General features: G+C 39.5%; 1 protein-coding gene across 1 annotated transcript in view; it reads right to left on the minus strand.

Moving 5' to 3' along the window:
* Positions 1-22,623, minus strand: part of CERS6 (ceramide synthase 6) — a 99,160-nt gene that overhangs the window by 20,084 nt on the left and 56,453 nt on the right. Inside the window, exons 5-8 of the mRNA XM_063400565.1 lie at positions 14,402-14,452; positions 11,802-11,894; positions 5,244-5,372; positions 1,793-1,899 (exon numbers count right to left, since the gene is read on the minus strand). Of these exons, the coding sequence (XP_063256635.1) occupies positions 1,793-1,899; positions 5,244-5,372; positions 11,802-11,894; positions 14,402-14,452 (380 nt within the window). The remainder of the gene's footprint in view (positions 1-1,792; positions 1,900-5,243; positions 5,373-11,801; positions 11,895-14,401; positions 14,453-22,623) is intronic.

Here is a 22,623-nt window from a genome sequence, read left to right on the forward strand (position 1 = left end):
TTCCATCCCTTTGGATGGCAGCACAACCCTGTGATGTATCAGCCATTCCTCACAGGTTGGAACATGAGGAAACTTGCTGAGGGTGCACTTTGCCCAATCATCCAGTAATTATGTAATTACAAGCCAGTAATTTCATCATAGGTTATCAGGTTGGCCAAGCATGATTTCCCCTTTGCAAACCCATCCAGTCCTCATCTGACTGAGCCTTCCCTTAAGCACAGTCATGTACTGCATTCTCCAGTGGCAGAAATACACTGGTGAAATTGGGTCCTCCCTCCATTCCCCAATATAAAGCAGAAAGCAAGGGACAGGTGAAATACTATGAGCAGGAATGCCACCATTTTTCTATCTGAGATCATAGAAGAAGAAAAACTAGCTTATTTAATTCACAAAAATTCAGTGAATGGCTTGGTTGACTTCAAGGAAGCACTGAGCAAGGGAAGCAAAACTGTTCAAGAAAGAAAAAAATGCTCCTTGAAGAAAATAATAAGTGTTTCTAAACATGCAGTTTGTGTGTCTATCCATTTTCATGTTTTGCCAGGTTTGTTCACCAACTCACAGCACAGTAGGGACAAGGCATTATGACAATATCTTTGGAGTCATCAAATGCTAAATGAGACTTCTACATAGTAGGGTTAAGCAGAGCTGATGACACAGCTCCCTAAGGGCATCTTGGTCTTACCCTGTTTGCATTAACAAAACCTCAAAGAGGTATCATTAGAGGTGTCTGGGAAGGAAACAGTAGCAGGGAAGTTGACACTGGCATCTGTAAATCCTCTGCATATCTGAATAAGGAGCTCAGTAGTAATCTAAATAAACTCTGCAAAGGATACAATTTCTGGCATTCTTGGTGCTTCCCAAGAAGAAAACTGTCATTGTTATCTTCTGATGCAATGAATGACCTCTCTCTTACTTTCCTAGAAATACAGATATCTGTGCTAGTTCTGTTTATAAGAAAGAAAAGTTTGAGAATAGAAAAGAGCGAAGGCCAACACCTTCTCTCAGCTTTCCTAATGTATAGTGCACAGATCGCAGAAAAACTTTAATGCTTTTACAATGAAGTACATCCGTGTGTTTCCTAACTAGCCATCAGCCTGCTGGATGCAGAAGAACCTAGCTAAAAAATTAAACATCTACGTTCAGTCTGTGTGCATGCATGTCTGTGTACCTACAAGGGAGTGTGTGCACATGCAAGCAGCTGACTGCCTGGGAAGATGTGAGATTACAGCAAGAGCTGTGTAAATACCTTCTACACATATGTGCTACACAGCTGCCCCAGGAACCCCAATTCAAAGGAGAGCTGGAAAAGGAGTAGTCTGCAATACTGCAATCTGCATGGCAATAACATCCTTACAGCAATTTCAGCAGGTCAGACTTTCCTTATTCCACTATGTTTTTCTTCAAACTGAAAGCATTCATGAAGTGTGCACTGAAACCTATTGAGGATATCCTGGCTGCAAGCTTAGCTGCTGGTTGGTTTTTTTGATGACTAATATTTTCCTTTTCCTCTCATTTCTTGCCAACACAGCGAGCCACCTGCTAGTCTGCAGCTATGTTGTCTCCAGCCCACTTCTACCTTAAAAGCAGCAGAAGCCCCAGATGTTTCTCATCTAACACACAGTAAACACAATGGCACTCCAGCAAATAGGCTATTTCAGCACCTGGTTTTGTCTGAAACTCTCCCTGGTGCTTTGGGAAACAGAGCAATGGCAATGAATCGTGTTCAATTATAACAGTTCTTTCCAAGCTTGTTTGGTGCCTAGTGTTTCAGGAAAACAATGTCCTTACTCACCATAAGGGATATATGCCAAGCCTACTGACAATGAAGACAACAGCAAATGTAAGGAACAGAAGGTCACTCAGTTTTTGACACTTGCAATAGTTTGCCATTTTGGCAGCCTGCAAAAGAAAAAGATGTCTCTTTACTTCCATGAGGACAACTGAGTTCTCTTGTACTCTGTATAAGCTGTAAGAAAAAGAAGAAATCAAATTTTCATGAAATTTTTTAATGAACTAACATTTTCACTGGGCCACCTCATAGTGATCTTGGAATTCCTCTCAACCAAGCAACTGGAAAACACCTTCTTTGGAAAAAAAACCAAACCAGACTGCATAAAACTAGAGTATGTATTTAATATAGTTCCCACTCAATTTCATTTTTGAGATTCTACCATTTCAGATCCACAAATCTCTTCTAAACCTTTTATTGAACCCCAGTGTGTTTATGGTGTTTTTGTTCCCAACCTTTTTACCTGTTTATTTCTCACCTTTCCTGTATGCTCCACTGGCATTTTCAGCATCCATCTACCTTCCACATGCCCCATGCTCTCTGACCTTCTAGGAGCTGCTATATACAAATGTTGTCTCAATTCCCCCAGTACACCCCATATTACTACATTTTTCTGAAGCATCTCTTCTTCCTTTTCTGCCTATACAGAATAGTTTCTACTTCAAAGATTATACCTCTCCCCTTCAAGTCTTTTACCAAGGCTCTCCTTTCAGCTTCTGCTTTCTAACTTGTTGCCTTATGCTTATATTTACATGCTTTTCTCACTTGTCTTCATGCAGTCTTCTGACTCTTTCCCAGTGTAGGACTCACTAATTCATTACTCTTCTCTGAAACTGCTCATTAAAACACTGATCTTCCCAGAAGTTCTTTATCCTTTTCTCCCTGAAGAAAATGGTATCTAGGGAAGGAAGCTTGTTCTAAGATGTCTGTGCTTCTTCCACAGTGTTAATGTGTGCAAGCAGTTAATTATTTTAAAATAACCTCTGCTTTGAGATAGGGACAGTCTTGCTTCATGTTTTCTGTCAAATGTATCCACTTAAGCCACTGGGAACCTTTCAAAGCTCTTTTCTGAGGGCACCTGCCTCCAGCTCCCAGTATCCCAGAAAATACTTGTGCAGGCATTCCAGAGTGCTAAGAGGTACCAAAATTATCACAACTATGCATACAGAATATGATTCTGAATGCAGAATTCAAACCAGAGAAACAGATAATCTGGCTGCCAAAACCAAACCTGCACTTTTGGACATTACCCAATTTCTGCAATGTTCCCACTAAAAATCTGAACATGAAGAATATTCCTCACTAAAAAAAACAAGTTAGGAAGCTCCCAGAACACAAGGAAAGCCAGTGCTGTGAAGAAAACATAACTCTTCTGAATCAGCCCTATTTTCTAGAGGACACAAATGAATTTCCTAGCAGTTTTTATTCACAGCCTTGATTGAAGGAAAAGAGAACACTTTGGTGCCAACATACAAAGCAGAAGCATTACTAGTTTCCTTTCAGATGATGGAAAATTGAATCCAGGAATTTTGGATGTATTTCCATGGTGGCAGTCTAAAAAACTGGTTTCATAGTCCATGAAGCTGATATTACTATAGCAACTTGTAGCAGTATCATGTTATTTCTCACAAGAGTACAGCTATGGGGACATCGGTTATCAAATAAAAAATTATAATAATTCTACAAATTATAGTGATAAAGGAAGACTAAAAAAAAAAAAAGGGAATTAATATCTTCTTGTTGGATGGAATTTGGCCACCTACGACTAGAGAACAAAATTTTCTAAGTTGAAAAACCTTCACTACAACAATTAAATTTTCTTGAAAATCCAACTATGGTTCTTCCCTGCTTCCAGATACTTTAAGACCTGTGGAAAAAAAATCTCCCCTCCAATATTCCCACCAATGCACATGACATTTTGCAATGGGAATAACAAAAAATGGTGCATTCCAGCTTTCCAGTGGATGTGTTTCATTATGAAATGAAACATGAATGAAAGATGGACCTAGTCTAATGGCCTTCAGAAATAGCTTTTCATTTTTACAAATATGTAATAGGTAACACAGGTCAGGTGCACAATTGACCCATCACGACAAGATATTTAACCAACTTCTTTTGCAGTTTGATAGTTTTTTTGCTCCGCACTGACTTTTCCCTCAGTAATGTCAGCAGTGTGCAAGAGTCCATCTCCCCTCATGTGGCACCAGTGCTGTGACCCACTGCCCCAGCAGAATTTCCAGTCAAACCAGACTGAGAGAATTGACTAGAAAGACCACTTATGGATGTGCCTCATGAGGAAGCATATCTGATCATTGTGTCCAACTCAGGTGAGAATACCAGCAATTCCTCTTTGTGTTAGTGAATGAACACAGGGTAAAGTTTTAGCTAGCCTAGTACAGCTGCTCTCCAATGTTTTTATAGTTCCACAAACACTGGTCAGGTCTAGAAAAAACATCTTGAAGTACTTCTTTCTGATGGTGAGAAAAGAGGAATGAAAAAAGTTTAGGTGAAGTCACAGCTAGCTATACATATTTCTAAAACAGAAAAATAAACTTGCAAAGATGTGATTATTTTTTATCACAAAAAATCCACATTTTCTTTCGCTTTCTATCTCAGGCAGCCATGTGCCTTCTAAATTAAAAAAGATTAAAAAATAAAACCTTATTTACAGCACTACTGAATCAGAATGGCAGGATCTTGATTTTGCAATAGGTGACTCATGTAGTGAGTCTATATTCTTGCATAACAGTTATCCTTGCAGGTACTTGAATAAAAAATAATTCCAGACAAAATAGTTATTAACTTTGGAGGAGAGTTCAGAGACAGCCAAATTCCAGCATGACCCAGAACTGTCTAGTAACTGAGGCACATAAAGGATGATGATATCTCTAAGTAGCCACTATGGAAGTTATAGACCGTCTTGACTTAAAAGAATTTCAACCATCCCTTCTTCTCGAACTACAACTGCATAATGCTGGTACTGGGATCCAGAGTAATGGGCACCTGGAAAATCAGAGACCGCGCCCAAATAAACCACTAAATTGTCAAAACAATCTCTGCCCAGCAAAGCACAGCAGAAACACACCGTGACACCTTGATTCTTTTGGAGACAGGATTATTGCTCCACACACCACGTGGGTTAAGAACCAAGTGACCCACTTTCAGCACTTTTCATATTTTGCAACTTTAGCTTTTGATTTTACCATGTCGTATTTAAAATCTGCAGGTAACCCTCCAGCATGCAATGCATCACCAGTCTCTGCTCTGTACAAGCAACACATCGAGGGATAAACCAGTCTGAAATCACAAACATGCTGCTACAAGCACAAGACATTTAAGCAAGGATATACACTGTATTAATCACCATTACCATCTTGAACTGGCTTAGGAAACGCTTGTTCTGCATAGCAAAAAGATTCTACCTACTGACAGGATGACATATGAATTATCTCACCTCTAGGACAATATCAGCCGCATCGTGGAGACATAAGATCAAGGTTCCCACTCGTGTCAAATTGGTTACATATGAGAAGGTAATCAGGGTGACTGTTACAATGTGATGTGTAAACATGATTCCAAAATCCTAGAGCAGCAGAAGCAAGGGAAAGACAAAACCAAAAAATAACAATGAAGCAAACACTGATATTCTGTACTCATATACAAAAATGGATGGATGTTTCTTAAATCCAGCATTATATTTAAGTTATAAAAAGATCTACTATATAAGTGAATTATACACCCTGCTCTGTATTTCATGTAGACTGAATAAAATAATGGTTGTATGTTAACCAAAAGCAAAAACAGTTTTGAAAGCTAGGCAATGACCACACTTCTCAATTCATAGTAGTTTAACCTAATAAACATTTACAGTTGAAGTTACTTTGAAAAGGCATATGTACGTGCAAATCAAATTCCACCATACATTTTGTGCACCAAGTAACATATAATCATATGTTATAACAATATGCATAACCCAGTGCCAAATAATGCTCCATTCAGAAGAGAGGAAACAGCTACAAAGGAAGTCTAAACACATTTCCAGTGCACTAGGACAACAGGCACCTGCCAAGGACAACTGAGAGAATCCCAGATCCAGGCTTTTATTTGTTTGTTTTTAATCAAGGTGCTTGGTCTTCACACTGTAGCAGAGTCAGAAAAGTCTTCAAATGAGTTGGTGCATCTCCTCCTAATTGGTTCTAATCCACTGCCTCCCAAACGATGCAGGCCAGCTGGTCTTCACATTAGTAACTCTCAGTTATTTGGCCAGAAAATAACTATTGAAAAATCTGGGAGTGGTGATGCTCCCATAAGTAACATCACATTCCCAGATACTTGCTGCAGGACAGATAAAGCAGAGGGAACAACCTGCCTGCCTGAATTATGCCCCCAGACTGATTAATGAGAGAACAGGACCTGCAGACATGAGACTCTTCTCAGCAAGGCACCCAGTCAGTAAAAAAGAAATCTTATTGGCATTTGCTGAAGTACCTGCAGAGCTTTGAGAAAGTGATATAAAACCCTTAAGAAAATATCACAGGCAGCAATTAACTGGAAGTTTCTATATGCACCAGATGCAAAGTTTGTACCACAGCTCCCAGTAGATCTAGTGGCTCTCATGCAGAGCTATCAGAAAGGAGAGAGATCCAGGCAGTCCAAAGGAACAGTTCCTTCAGGCAGTCCAAAGGAAAGGAACAGTTCCTTCAGGCAGTCCAAAGGAAAGGAACAGTTCCTTCAGGCAGTCCAAAGGAACAGTTCCTTCAGGCAGTCCAAAGGAAAGGAACAGTTCCTTCAGGCAGTCCAAAGGAAAGGAACAGTTCCTTCAGGCAGTCCAAAGGAAAGGAACAGTTCCTTCAGGCAGTCCAAAGGAAAGGAACAGTTCCTTCAGGCAGTCCAAAGGAAAGGAACAGTTCCTTCAGGCAGCCTGCTCACCCAGTGTATTGGGAGGTGGAACTTGGCTTTCTGATAGCTTTTGTGGGCCAGTCCTGCTGAGCTGTGGTAGTCTTCAGCTAAGTGGCCCACAAGAGAGAAACCAAAACTGTGCCTTTAGAGGGGCAGCTCCTGGTCTGCAAAGGAATGGAAGGTAGCTGTGTCGAGCAGGAGGTTCCCTGGGGAAAGTGCCATGAGCTCCAACTAACACAGGGACAGCTCTGGAAAAGCAGCAGCTCCAGCCCCTGACTGCACTGCCTCTTCAGTACTGAGAAGTGTAACTGCACAGGGTTCCCACAGCTCTCTTTGGGAATGCAGGCACCACTGTTTTAGAGGATGTGCAGTGCCACTGCCTCTCCGTACCAGCATGTGTGCTCCCTGCAGTGTACACCTGGAGTCCATGGAAAAACCTGCAGCCTGAGCAGTGTCACTATCTGAAGAGGGACAGGACCTGCTCCCACCCTATCACTTACATTTAATGCTAGCAGATATGATAAGATCCTATTTCCTACTCCTCAGTAGGTACTGCCAGTACCTTCAACACAAAACTGAGAAAGGGTAAGAGGGCAGGGAAGGGGAGAAAAGATAAAAAGACTAAAAGCAGAGACTCATATGCCAGTTTAGTATACACCCAACATTTATCAGCCAGGTTATGTGGCCCCCAGAAGCATAGAACACAATAAAATACATTCAAAAGTCGTATCAAGCCATTGCTTTAAATCCATTTTCTTCAAGCAGACAGAAGAAAAAGACAATTAAAGGCTGTTTCCTTTTCTGAGTGTCCTAACTCAGAAACAAGGGGTTGGCATCTCAGTCATTTCAGTAACCACAAACCCACATGTGGCAACCATTTCATCATTTCACAATAACAAAACCAGCAAAGCACCTGCCTTATTCCAGGGCTTAGAAGTAAGCTCATGTGGCCATATGCCCTATGGCCACACTGCAGCCCAGCTCTTTACCTCCTACACCTGCACATACTACAGTGCTGTTCTTAATTGTCCTTCCAAATACAGTTATGTTAGCACATAGGCAGTCCTAATGGGGCAAAGAGTCAAGTAGAAAATCTCCTCTGTTTTCACAGCTGACACATTCATGTTCTACAAATACTAGATTTCTAGTCCCTCTTGGACATTCTTCAAGGCATTCCTGACAATATGGATTATTCCTAAGCAATCCTAATGCTCTTGGGCAGCAGTCTTCAGCATTTTTGCATGAATCTTAAAGAAATGCTGTCTGGGGAACTCCTGTAATAATGTTTCTTAAAAGAGACTCTGCAATGTAGTGATATAAGTAGCAATGATATAAGTAAGACTGCTTTGTTACTGGGTTGTTTCTTTCCTGTTTGTGACATTTCTTTAAGTCATTAATTAAGACATGCTCTGAAGATTCTACCTGTTAGATTTTAGTTACACACAAGAGTGAGGAAGATTTTAGTTATACACAAAGATAATGAATACACAGATACCAAGTGATACCTGTGCTCTCAGATTACTCCAGCACTTTCATCCACATATAGTGGAAGAGCAGCTGTAGAGGAATGGGCTTTTTAATTTGGGGTGGTTTTTAGTTAGTGTATTTCAAATCATATACATGTTTGTGAAAGATGTATTTATTTACAGAAGATTCACAGCCTCCAGTTGTAACTGCTGGAAGATGTCATGTGCCTATGTTAAGAAAATCTGTGGCTAAGAATAGGAGAAAGAACCTATTCTAGACACCATCAATGGGAAGAACACAGGGCAGCCAGCAGACAAACCCCATGGGTCTCAACTCGTAGACAAGCCCTCTGGAATTAAGGCCTCTGCCATCACATTTGCTTAACATGTCACACTCACTGAACTGCCAAGTGGCCACAGAGCATTAGAGCCACTGAAGGGCAAAATATCATCTTCATGGCTGATATTACAGATCAACAAGGAAAGGGAAAGATCTGCAAAACATACGCAATCCAAACTGCTTCCACTGAAACAAAAGAAATCAATTCTCTTTACCAAGAAAATTCAATTTCTCTTTACCAAGAAAAGTCTCTTTAAAGAAAGAAATCTAGTATCCTAATTTAGCAAAATACAGTGTAAATTTTCGAGAACCAAAATTCATTATTCAAGAAAATTAGCGGCTACAGATCATTTTATTCTTGGAATGAGTGAACTGTCATTTTTTTAAAGAAGTAGAACACAGAAGCTCTAGGAATTGCCAAATGCTTGGAAATAAAAGGTGTGAATGCACAGAAAGGTCTCCTAGACCTTCTACAAACCTGTTAGAACACTGAATTTTATACATTCCTTTAAATGTACCTGTCAAATATTTTTCTATTAAACAATACATCAGGTATCCAGAAAGCATGTAAATAAGCCTCACTGCTTTAAAGGTTCATCAGGTGCTTATGAAACTAACAAACTTCCATTGTTTTTTTTTTTCAGTGTTTTACAAAACAAAAGCATAGGAAGCTGGAAAAAGATGATAAAACACCAATTCATACTAGGTTTCAGCCTTTGAAAATGAACACCCTTAAGGGAGAATATCATTACAGTAACCTACTAGATATTTATGAAGCTAAAGCATGCCATTATAAAACTGTAGAAGTTGATACACACAGTTCACTGATTTAATGCCAATAGCAGGTTTGTGCAATGGCCTAGTTTGCTCACACCTCCAGTCGGGCAAAGACAATCTGGTGAAATTTGTAACACCTACATAAAATAAACAAGTATTTGGAAGTCAAAAAAACCCCTGGAAGTAATTTTTGAAGTCATCAGTTTGCTGTCAGAGAAGAATCACGTGGAGATGCAAAACAGCAAGTACATGTCCCTTGATCTACAGTAAGTAAAAGGCCAGTGATGGAGTTAGGCCAGTGCTGAGGGCTGCTGCTTCCAGCAAGGACACACTGCACCTCTCCTTCAGACAAACCTAACTACAGGAAAAAAGCTGAACTTGGCTGAACTGCAGGGCACAAGACTGCCTGAGCACTTCTGACCATCCCAGAACACAGCACAGCCACTGCTGCTGAATTCAAAGTATCTAAAAAGATAACCAAGACCTAGATAAAAATATTCCTTTCACTGTAACAAGAAAACATCAACAGCTCACTCAGGTTGAGAACTGTTAATCTGCTCCATACAAGCCAATCGTGAAATATTACAATAGCACACAATATTAGCTAGCAAATTTCCTGCTTCCTGTTAAACAGAGCTCTGTTTCTTGTGGGCACCACTCCACACATTGCACACTGGGTGCATTACAAGGTTCCCACATTGTTTTAAACTAAGCCTTCTTTTAAAAGAGAACTACTATGGTGCTGCAAGAACTGGTGTCTGTCAAGCTGGTACTCCTTTTTGTCAACTATTGTAAGTCTTAAGTACTAACATTTTTCAGCTCAGTGGGTTTCCTTGGAAGCTTGCACTCCAAACAGTTTTACTGTGTGACACCAGGGCACAGCTGCATTTCTCCCATCTGATCCTCCTCACTATCAATTTCGCTTACACTACAAAAAGAGCTCTCTCCACAGTCCAAACCATGAGTGATCTAATAGGTTATTTATAAATGTGCATCTCCACTGTTGTCTGCTGGGTGCTATAATGAAAGGCTTTTGCCTTGCTGTCATTGCAGTGCAGATGTTGTGCTCCTGCTCTGAGCTGGACACTGCACATTCTCACACACAGCAGGTGCTGGGGACACTGCTTGCATCTGGAGCCCTGGGTTCAAGCACTGCAAAGCTGTGGCTGGGCTGTTACTCGGCTGTTAGTGTTCCCCACCTCCACTCCCATCCTATTTCCACAGCAGGCTGCCCTGAAGCTTTTCTGATAACAAGTACAAGTCATTCATATATAGCTGAGAAACAGACTTGGCCCCCGCAGCTTAATATATGAGTCGATATCACTCTTAATTTAAATTCATCTCCACTACCATACAGCTCCCTTGAGCATGGCTTCTATCTCGGTTTGTGAAACAGGAAAGTTATACTCATTTCAAACTCATGATTAACAGAATGTTTAGCATCTACAGACAATGCAAGCAGGGGATTTCTATGTATTCATCATGAATTGGTTGTTTTATTTGCAATTTACTCTCTAATATGGACTTAAATTTTGTGGATGCCTTCTTGAGATTTCTACTTCTGGATTAATCTGGAAATCCAAATAGAGGAGTGTGTTTCTATAAAGGTAGCTCTGGCATAGGACTCCCAGGAATACACTGTGGTTCTAAATGACAGATAAGTTTATTCAGGTCATACTGAATCCTTCATTTACTTTTTTCAGAGTTATGCTCCTGCTAAAATTCTAATAAACAGGAATATTCATTAACATAGCCTACAATTATTTATTTAAATGACAGCTGAAGGAAGCACATAAAGATATTATAAAATCCTTTCAAATGTTTAATAAAATTAATTTTGAAACATTAAAGCCCCTGCAAGAAAATCTCAACAGACTGTTCTTACAGAGTAACTGTTGTGCTACTTGTTCTGCTATGGACTAGGATTCTCCTTGGAATATGGAACAGGTTGCAACTAATTCTGGAAAAATATATCTATTTTGACAGAGTCTTATTTTTTTAATTAACAATCCTCTAATAGCAATGCTCAGCTACATGACTGTAACAGTAAAAATTAAATATAACATCACTTTTTAATACTAAATGTTTTTGCTGTCCTTTTGTAAAAAAACTGAAAGCCCTCAAAGATCTTATCTCACAAAGTGATACTGTGAATTTATGAGGCAGTCTTGCCCTTTCCTTGGTATTTCATTGTTCAACCCTTAGAAGAAAGAGTACATCTACCAGATACTACCTGTTCAATTCCATTCAAGTCACTACATGAAAGCAGAAGGTTCTTTTGGCTTCTGCCATGTGCCCCTCAATATTTTCTTCAGGCTTTTTTTTTCCATGTGCAGAAAAACCTCACATTATAGTAACAAGGAACAGAGTAAGACAATTCCAGTTTCTCAGTGATTAATATCTGCAAGAGTTGAACACTAGAAAGAACTGTATTTCCAGTTCACTGCACACATAATACAGGTATTCCTCAAGTAAACAATGATAAGTTAAAGCTTAGAGCTTTAGGTGTTTTTAGTCTCACTGTTCTTACCTTTCTTTTGACATCAACGAATTGAGAAAACATTAAGGACCAGTAGAATGACAATTCAACTATGTAGTAGTAATGAAGGTCAGGCATCAGTGGCTGAAAGGTGGAGATCAGAAAAGGTTAATAGAGTCTGACATTCCAGGCAGCTGTGGCCTATAGGAGACATGCTTAACTGCAGGGATTATTGAATTATACATAAGCATCTTATGTGAAAAAAATGATGATGGTTGCCTCTTTCAAACTTTGATGGCTCTGGAAAAATAAAGCTCCCCAATATACTCTCTTCTAATGTTTTAGCCCTGACAATACCATAATCCCCAAAAATTATGATGTTGTCCATTTGTAACTCAGAGCAAACTAAATTCTGAGTATTCCTAAGTCTGTTTGGAAAGTTTACTTGAAACATCTTGCTGTATATCAGTAATGTGGGTTTAAAGCATAGCAAAAAACCAACACTAGAGTAGACTAGAGAAAAAGTAATGCTAGTATATAATCTCATCTGCTCATGATGAAAATGTGGGCTTTGAGCAGGGCTCTTTATAATAGAAATGACTACTTTTGAAGAATTTAACCATTTTCTGGGCACATATTAACATTCGGAAGGAAGAAAATAAATTTATCCTAGCATCTTTTCTGATATACAACATGGCTAAAGAGTTGTTTCAAAGTAAAAGAAATAAAGATAATAATGCACAACCAGAACCAACCTGGGGTAACTTCAAAGAAGGTAACTGGTGGCACACATAAACTCTTTGACCCTCAGCCTAAGAAAGCCAGTCCTAGGAGCTACTCTAATTTTGATGCAAATGTGTCTCAGAGATACTCATGTCTTCCATGGCAGTGCTAGACAGGGACAGTGGCAAAGAAGCAGCTCCTAAGGGCATCTACCAAGGGATTAATAAATCATCTCTAGAGCAGCGTGCACAGGCACAGCCATGCACCCAAGCAGGGTATCAGCTGGCAAGAGGTATTTCCATTGCACCTTTTATTCCCATTCCCTTTTGCAGACAAGTTCTTTGCAGCTGAAAGTCAATCCTTGGACTCCCAGGAAATGCTCTATGGGTGTTATTTTAATTATAGACATATGCTTAAGCTTTATGAAAAATTTGTAACTCAAAACCCATCCTTTAAAACCATTTCTTGGGCCAATATAACCCTTTTCTGAGTAACAGAGACTGCCAACAGACTTTTAATTATGTGTAATTAAAAAAGAGAAAGAAAATAACAGCTTGCAATGAACTGCAACTATTATAACCATTATTGCAGGGAAGTCACCCAGGAAAATTTCTAGTAAAAATGAAGATTGTCAGCTGCTTTATTAACAATAGCATTAGTATTTCTAAAGTCATACATACTCATAGTGTAGGGCAATTCTAAAGATATCACAGATCCCTTCTCAAGTCAATAGTGTGTTTAACTTAGTGCAAATGTTAGGTTCAAGTTCTCCACAGACTTAACCTCAGTAAGTTAACCTGTGCTTACATGATCCATTTGACTGTGTCTGCAGTAAAGTCAGCTGGATTTCTGCAGCACACTGTTGAGTAATTTACAAACGAGTTGTAGCAAACAAAAGATTAGAAATTTTATACAGTTATGGAAAAAACCCACAGAACAAATTAAAAAGCCAGTACTTAGCCCTGATTGGCATCCAGTAGACATTTTTATCTTTAGGATAATGATTTTCATAATGACTTTTATTTGATAATTTGCTTTATGTTGGACTCTCACCACTACTAGAATGATACTAGATATAGTTATTTTAGCTCCCACACTCTAAAAGTTGGAACCAACTTTCTAAATGACCTTGTTCTTCTGGTAAGTCTGGTAAACCTATGTTCTTCAATCAGTAAGCTTCATGGTCTTTTGTTTTCAGTCAAACTCTTATTGCATGTAATAACACAAAACAAGTAGGAAACACGGCTGAGAGGCACCAGTGACTGTAGCTACATCAATCTAACAAATAATTGTACCTAAAGGTTTTCAGAGATTAAGTTTCAGCACTTCCCCCACTCAATTTCTGCTGCTGCTTCCCTAATGTTCAGTTCACCCTCCAGTCTCTGTGTGGAATTTAAGTCATTATTTCTTATGAGGCTACAGGACCAAGTTCCTTCAACCTTTCTCAGATCAAGATTTCTGCTGAACTGTCTCCACTGAACTATTTCCAACAGAGACACAACCTTCAAGAAGAGCAGCATTCAAACACAGTTCTGTTCAGTCTGTCAAGGGCTATTGACTGTCACAGGGATTCATTTATGTGTCTTTCGGACAATACTCTCTCCACACTTTCCAGTTGGACAATTGGTTTTTTTTTCCCCTTCCCTGCTCTTTAGGGAGGAAAAAAAATTATAGACCCTAGACAGGTTAAATTCCTTAAACTGCAAACGCTTCTCTGGAGCTTCTGGAATTTAATGTGTGGAATTCAAGTGTGACAGGTATGTTCATCTTTCCCATCTTGAACTCAAGCAAGATGGGAAGAATCTAGCAATGTTCTGAAATGCTGAGTAGCCCATTCACACAAACATACTGGCACAAAGCTCCACCACAATAAAAACAGAGCTCTGCAGATGTGTCATGCTTGCTTTTAGACACACTATAAATTTTACCTGATATGGATACCCGCTCCAGCACTGCCTGGTATTCCACAGCCAGGGTGTCTGTAAGAAAGAAAAACAAAGGTCTGTACACAACACCTTGTGCTATGTTAAGTGCATCTATTTAATACTAACAAAAGACAAAAATATAAGAACAGCTTAGAAATTGCATTTTTTGATAGAAGCTATGAAAACCAAATAGAACAAGGAGACTTCTCAGAGTTTCACAGCATAAATTACAGCAACTTGCCTTTTTCTGTTGGTACCTCATGACCTCACTTCTGCAGGAGTGGAAATTGAAAGTAACCAGTTCCTGGATGGCCAGATCTCACACTACATTCTCAATAGCACGGGAAATTTTGACCTCAGCCTGCTTAAATATTTTAAAGAAGATTCCTTGCATGTGTCATTATATATAGGCATTCTTCCATATAGGATCCATCTTTCATCTTTACACAGCCTTATCTGCTCTATATTCAAGTATAAAGGGGACAGAACATCATTAGTAACTCTCCTGGATTAAGGTAGCACATAACATACACTTACAGCATTAAATGCTTCCCCTAGATCACAGTTTTTCAAATGAATCCTCACTGCCTGAGAGAAGGCATGTTCTTGTTTTCACCATCAGGTAGAGCAGCTCAGCTCAGGCAAACCACAATACCAAACATGCAAAATACAATGGGTGACCGTCAAAGCAGCAAAACGGACACCAGGCAGAATGTTAAAGCACCGGGCTGAGAATCAGGCTAGGTAGGAAGGATTTCTGAATATGCCCTTTAATGAAAAAGAAGATAAAATAAAATGGCCCAGTGCCCATGGCCCCAGTGCTCCTGAAAAGAGAAAGAATAATTTCTACAGTAACCTGAAACGTATACCAACATTTGAAGTAACAGAGTTTCTGATATGCCTCTCTCAAGGATGCTGTAAGAATGATTAAAGTCCATCCAAACTTATCCTTTCCTCCATTATAAATAACTTCTTCATGTAACCAATTAATTGGTTCAAATATCTCCACAGTATTTACTTTGCTATACAAGTTCCTCTCATTTCATGCAATAAAAAGAAGTCTTTGGAAACAGCCACAGCACCTCTGCAAGACAATATAAAGAATCTAAAATATTTCTGTCTGACAGCTGCCTAAATTAGATCCACACAAATATTCTAGGATAATTTATAGTTGTAGCCAGGTTTGAAAAGCTGTAACTGTCTTTCATATCATATTCAACAAAAGATAAGAGATGCTTCCTACCCAATTATTTTGCTGACTAAATTACAGATCCCAGGAAAAATAGCATATTTTTTTCTTTCAAATATTATGACATCTTAAGGCTTCTCCATAGAAATGCTTGCTGCAGGAGCTACAGATACAGAGGTTTATGTGCAATTAAAATGCTGATTGCTAAATAAAATATGCCTTACTTGATGAACCTATAACCACAAAGCCCTAAAGGGTATCACAACTGACAAATACTGTAATGTATGCATTAAGCCTCAAAGACCAATACAGCAGAACATACACCCCTTCTGAGCCACATAAGGCTCAGAAAGTCATGCTGCCATCTCTGACAAAACGCTTTTGAGTAGCTGTTTGGATCTTGTGTGGGCAAGGGCACTTCAAATAGCAGGGCTCCTACACCACCTTCCTACCCTTCTTCCCTCCCCAGTCTCCCCTCCCCTTGACTTGCCTTGGCATCTCTAAGTTGCTCTTAACAGCTTTAGCAGCAGGGCACTTTGGTTATGCTGCAGGGTTTTAGGGAAGAGGTAGAGGAAGAGCTTTGTTTAAGTGCAGCCCTCCTCTCTGACCTCCACAATGAGCACAGCCCTAGACTGCACTCAACATCTACATGTAAACCACAGCTACAGTTGGACCAAGAAGCATCTTATTTAGTCCTCTGTGAACCTCACAACTGCCAAAGACTCTGTAGAGGCTTCAGTAGGAAGCAACAATCTTAAAAAAGCTCACACAGGCTGCAGTGTGAGACCTAGACCCACTGGTGAAAGGTGGATTAATCATTAGGGACCTAGGACCAACATTCCAGGGCTCAAGTGAGTCCTGTGTGTGCTCACAGGACATGTCTGCAGGCTTCCTCATAAGAGGCAAGTTCACTGAAGCAGAGCACAGCTCTGCCTGAAAGTCCCATGGTGGATGAGAAGAAAAGGTCAGTGACTTGGCTCCACAACAGATCCTTTTTTGATGAACATTAAAGCATGCTTCTGTTTTTGCTGCCTGCTGAATATCCAATTTTCCTTTTGCTTCTTATTCTTGGTATAAAAGGTCTGAGGAAGGGAGGGAAACAAGGGGATTGGAGAAGAGAGGAAATACAAAGATCCTGATAACAAAAAGGCCTCCTCCCTTAAGCTGGAAACAGAATACTAAAAACTTCAGTACCAATTATGGCAGGCACAGAGCACCAGCCCCACAATGCTGACACCCTGCCTTACAGAATATAAAGGAGTTCAGATGGAAACTGAAATTTTACCACACTTAGATGCAGTGCCAAATGGATGCAGTATCAGTGACAGAGGACGTAAACAGCTGTCCAATCTGTTGAGATTGGCAGTATTAAGGAGCAAATCTCCATAATTCCCTTACAGGAATATCTCTTAAAATGTCCATCAAATCTCTCTCCAACTCTGTGACTAACTAGAGTAATTTTAAAGAATTCCTTCAGAATAAAACTTTTCTTGAGACAAGGGAATGACTGAGGATTTTGAAAAACAAACCAAAAAAAATCACAAAAAAAAACCCCACTTCCAAAATTATCTCTGATGTTTGCATGCTCAGCCAGAAACCTTGGGTTGTTTTGTATCCTTTGCCTCATGCACTTATCTCTAGAGAATGCATCTAATTCGCCTCTGGCTTTCAGAAAGCACTAAGTGAAAATCTTCAGGTCTTGCTCAAAATGCTGCTAGTATCTTGTATGTGAAAGATCAGTTTTGATAGTAAATGGAGGGGGGAAAAAAAGCAGTACAATAGAAAACTGTTATGCACTTGATTTAGTCATGACCATGAGGGCATGGTGTAGCTCCCAAAGGGGTTCTTTGAAAATTCTTAGGTAAGAAAAATCTTCTGATTTTTCCATCAAATTAAGAAACCTGGCTGCTGTTTTTACCAGAATCCAGCATGTACAAATCCAGGAACATCATGACAGAATCCCCACATTTCACTAGAGCAAATTTACGTTCAAAACGCATTTCAAATCAAAATAAGAGAGCTTTAGTCCAAATATAAAAGATTTTAAGTTGCTTTTGAAATTAGAGAGCTTTTGAACTTGTAAAACAAAACAGAGCATTCACTGTGTACATGTTCACTACTCTGACAAGATTTTTTTCTTGCTTGGTTAATGTGTTTGAACACAATTTTGTATAATTTGTCTCTGACAGTTACAGGCAATATTAAATGGAACAGAAATTAGCACTATTATTTACACTCAAGATAATATACACTTTTAGCAATGCTCTACTGATCTCGTTTTTGGGGGCTGATATAGGCAAATATGTCAAATATGTCTCACAGCATCTGTACCTACATTCATCCAGTTCCAGCAGGTCCTTGCTCTTCACAGAAACAAGCGGTGAAAAGTAAGGCCAGAAGATTTCCTCTTCATTAGCATTCACTTAGCCCCAAAAACGCTGTGTGCAATCTGCTCTTACCCCAGGAGCAAACATCCAGTGTCTGATACATGTGTACAGTATCACACAGCCACACTCTCCCAGCGCAGGCAGGACAGCGGCTCCCGCGGGCAGAGCCCTTGGTGCACCCCGAGCTTTGCACCTCATCTATTAAGAGTACAACTGCAACAGCAGAGGAGGGGACTACCAGCTTTCTGTTCACTGCAAAATACAGTAACATTTAACACTTTTCACACATTTTTTATTATCCAGGAACTGAAACTGATAGCCTTTTAGTCAACAGCACTTTTCATAACATTAGCAGAAGGACAACTACTCATAATTAACAGGGGTTTTGGGGTGATGGGTAGCAGGTTTTCTGGTTAAGTTTTGTTTTGTTGGTTGGTTTTGTGCATTTCTACTCACTTAAATTAAATAGTACCTCAATGCTCATTTTCTCCAATTATGGCTAGGGATTATAGCAATTTTTTTCTTTTTCAGTGTATTGATAAACATTCCTCTTACACATCACTTGGTTGAATAAGCACTTTCTTAGAGGTAAATGGAATTGCTCAATTTCATTTTTTTTTTCTCTGCAGCACCTCCATCCTCTTGGCATGGTATGCTGGATGGCTGCTGACTTTACAAGGAAAGTGAGATTACCAGGAATATAAAAAGCATCCTTCCTTACTTTCCTCTGCCAGGGGCTCTATGTTCTACTATTAAAATTACTCCATCCATGCATGGTAAAACCAAGAGATTTTTCAATGAGTTAGTCTCTTAGGTACAAACTCCACAAAGATCCTGGGCTTCCTTCCCCATCTTCTTACTTGACTCAACAAAGATCAGCATAACTGTAGACTACTGCAGCCTTTCACTCTTAAGGACCATATATATCCATACAAATATTTGCTTCTGCACTTAATGTACAAATACATTCTTTTAACTGCAGAAAAACTCCTTGGTATTAATTGCTGTAAAACAACCCACTGTTTTACAAAGTACAGAAAGTGACCTTTTTTTCTCACAAGTATAAATATTCTGCAGCTTCTTCCTCTCCAGCAGAAAGAAAATGAAACCCTTCCTCATTTTTCTTGATTTTCAGAAAATTTGTAAATCTACAACAACCAGAACTTTCTGAGTCAGCTTTTCAAAGTTTCTGTTGTCTTCCACTAAGTCTGCCTGGCCTCCAAGGACTTCAGACTTACGATGTCTTGGAAACTCTGATCTCCTAAAGACGTGTGCTTTTTCCTACTATCCTCTGAAAAATTGCCCTGAATATAGCAACATCCCTTGTTACTGTTGTATTTGTTTTGCTACTACTTAAGAATTTCTCATACTAAAGTTTCACTGATTTAAAAAACACTTTAGACAGTTTCCAGTCTTTACTGGCCATGTACAGCAGGCTCTGAGGACACAAGCTTAGCAGCCAACGATGCCAAGAGCACAGGCTGAACTGTGCAATAAACTGACACTCTGCAAGCACCACTGCAGTCACCTACACATCAAAATTATGGATACTTCCCCCATCCACAAAATCACCGAGTTCTGACAAAACACCATGCTGGGAACAAAGAGAACTCAGCAAAACAACAAAATCCACGGCTACTATTTCGCAGCAATTTCTGCATGTTCTTCCATCTAGTGACTGTTAATTTGTTTTAGGATGCAGCTGCTTCACACCAGGAACAGAATTTTCATAAATCCTTCACCAATCCAACCAGTCATTGGTATTTCTTGGCACAGCTAACTACAGAAGTGAAGACAATATGACACATTGTCAATGAACCTCCTGAGGTTGTCTTTTCATATATTGTGACTAAGCAAGCTGTTTTAAGTTTCTGCACAAGTGTGGTTTTTTTTTTCCTCTAGAGTTTAGTGCTTTGTGTCTGTAGAAAAAGGGTTGTAGGGGAAAAAAATGTTTCTGCAATGAGGAGTGCTCAGTCTTTCCTCTCATCAATCTGCACTGCCAACTTCCAAACATAATTAAAAATTCTACTTTTGCTAACGGGAAACCATAAAATATGGAAGAACTTATAAAGGCCAAGATTAATAACAATCACTGGAAAATGCACTTGACATTCAAATGCAAATATATGTTTGCCGCAAAAAAAGGATTTAGAAAAAGTATGAATTCAAGTGATGTATTTATATAAAATGATATTTGGAAAGGCAGAGCAAGCTCCACGCACACATCCACTTTCCTCTTTAAAAATATCATGTACAGAAATCTGGAGCTTATGTCTTGTGTTGATAAAAGTTTACTTTCAACTTACAGCTTATGTGGAAAGTGAGGCTGCCAAAAGGAACTGATAATTAGAATCTGGAAGGATGTTACTATTGACTAAGGCAATGCACTGAACAGAACAGAACAACACTCTAGACACAGAAATTTTTGACCATAGCATCTCCACCCCCTCTTCTCCCAGACAGCCACCAGTGCCCTTACCAAGCCCAGCGATCAAAATATTTGCTCTCTATTGTGTACCTTCTTCCTCTGACACTTGCTCTGATAGTTGCTTTGTAGTAAAAAAACTTCTAAAAACTTTTGCCTTCACAGGTAACGTTTTCAAGGACTGTTTGGTCATGAGCCAGCTGAGTGGCCAGTGGTGCTATGACATTTTACAGCAGGTGGAGGGCCACATAAATATTACAGGAGCTAGGCTAAAGTTCCCAGAAATACTGTTCAATGTAATTTTGTAGTTCTTTAATCTACACTGTAAGAATTGTGCACAAAACATAGAGGACACATTCACCCAAGCACTCCAGATACCTGATAACCCTTTGATGAAGCAAAGCAGCTGTACACCCATTAGCTTTACAGATGCCTTCTATCTTTGATCACAATGCTAGACCACATCAATTAGCCTGGCATTTGCATCCAAGAGGATATTTATGGATTTACTTTATTTAAAAAGACAACACATAACTGCACGCCTGGAATTAGTTTCTTATGACAGAGTACTGAAGTTTACACTTGGAAAGCCTTACCTTGGTAGGAGGGAGACCTGCATAAAATTAAACCTTTAAGAGACCAGGAAAAATCCCAAGAGCAAATCATTAAAAAAATAAAATAGGGCACTTCAACCCTTATTGATCATTGCAGAGTAGCATGGTTTCAGACTACTCCTGACTTTCCTACAGGATGCAGCTTCAACAAAGCTCCAAGGTTTCCAGTGCTCTGATACTATGGTTACTCAAAGGCATACAGGAAAGTGGTTAATAATTAAACTCATCACTACACATCTACTTTCTGTAATTATGTTCTTATCTGTGGCTGCTCTGCCGGAAGAATGTATGTGTCTGATTCTGCCAGCCACTGCCTTCCAATACCATGTGTTGATGTTTCAAAAGTGTTTACCAGATTCATTGTACTCCTGATGCTGTTTTGGAAATCCTTGGGCAGCTGCTTTCCTTTGCAGGATTCACCACGGCTTGCTTCACTGACAAATAACATATTCCACCACTGCATGTAGTCCACAGAGGGAGATAGAGTCAGTTTTTAACAATAAGAGAAACTCCATACTGAGGAAAGCACCAAGATAAAATTTCATGCCTAAACCCAAATGTTAAGATTGTGATATTTATGAACCCTACACTGCCTACTGGAAAAACACTGTACAGAGAAAAGCCAAATAAAAGCCCCAACTGATGTGTTTTGCTGTACTTCCACATAGGCACATTGTAGCAAGGTCTCAAAATCGACCCTGACAGTCTGAAAATTAGAAAGTTACTGCAACTGCAGAATTTTTAACAGAAAATGCAAGTTTTCTCTAGTTTCACAGGGCCAATGTTTACCCCTAGAGACGCAAGAATGTGTTTTAATCGCACGGCGTCTTTATAGCAAGTGGTGAAGAAGACCTTTCATTAGCAAACTCCCCACTCTCAAGTACTGCCACTAAAACCCTGGCAGAGGAACCTGACTGCTTGTCAACACAGACACCACCAAGTCCCACGTGATGACTGAGAGAGCAGAACTCCTTCTGACAGGTTGCTGGAACAGGCATGTAAAAAGCCACACCAGTGCGTGGTCACTGGACAGGAACCCATTTCTAGGCGCTTTGAAATGAGGCATAACTCCAAGCAATAGTGAGTAAGGACAGACTGAAGCAGCTTCTTCCCCTTCCACTCCTGCAAGCACTGCATTTTTTTGCATATATACTGTGCATCTATACTGTATCAGGGCAATTCACCCACAGGGCTGCAGGTGTCATTACAACTGAAATACTCAGAATCACAGAATATGCTGAGCTGGGAGGAACCTGTCAGGATCATCAAGTCCAACTCCTGAGCCTGCAGAGAACACCCCAAGAATACCATTTCATGGTGTATTTAATCATGCCACAAGTACTAAGTACTGAATGAAAAAATCTCAGTGAGAGAATCTCTCTCATATTGTATTTTCCTCTAACAGAAAGGCAGAAGGGGGAAATGTTAATTAATTTAAATATAAAAACACAGTTTGCAAGGAATTTTTCCTGCTCAGTTCTGAGTCAGTGACCATAATAACATTTCCTTCTGTAAAGCAAACAAAGACAGACAAAATAATTTCCCAAAATGTCTAAACCTATAAAAAACATTACATTCATGTTCCCTCTGTTTTTCACCTTCCCCTCCTG

Source organism: Prinia subflava, chromosome 6 (genome assembly GCF_021018805.1).
Source record: "Prinia subflava isolate CZ2003 ecotype Zambia chromosome 6, Cam_Psub_1.2, whole genome shotgun sequence".
Classification (NCBI taxonomy): Eukaryota; Metazoa; Chordata; class Aves; order Passeriformes; family Cisticolidae; genus Prinia; species Prinia subflava.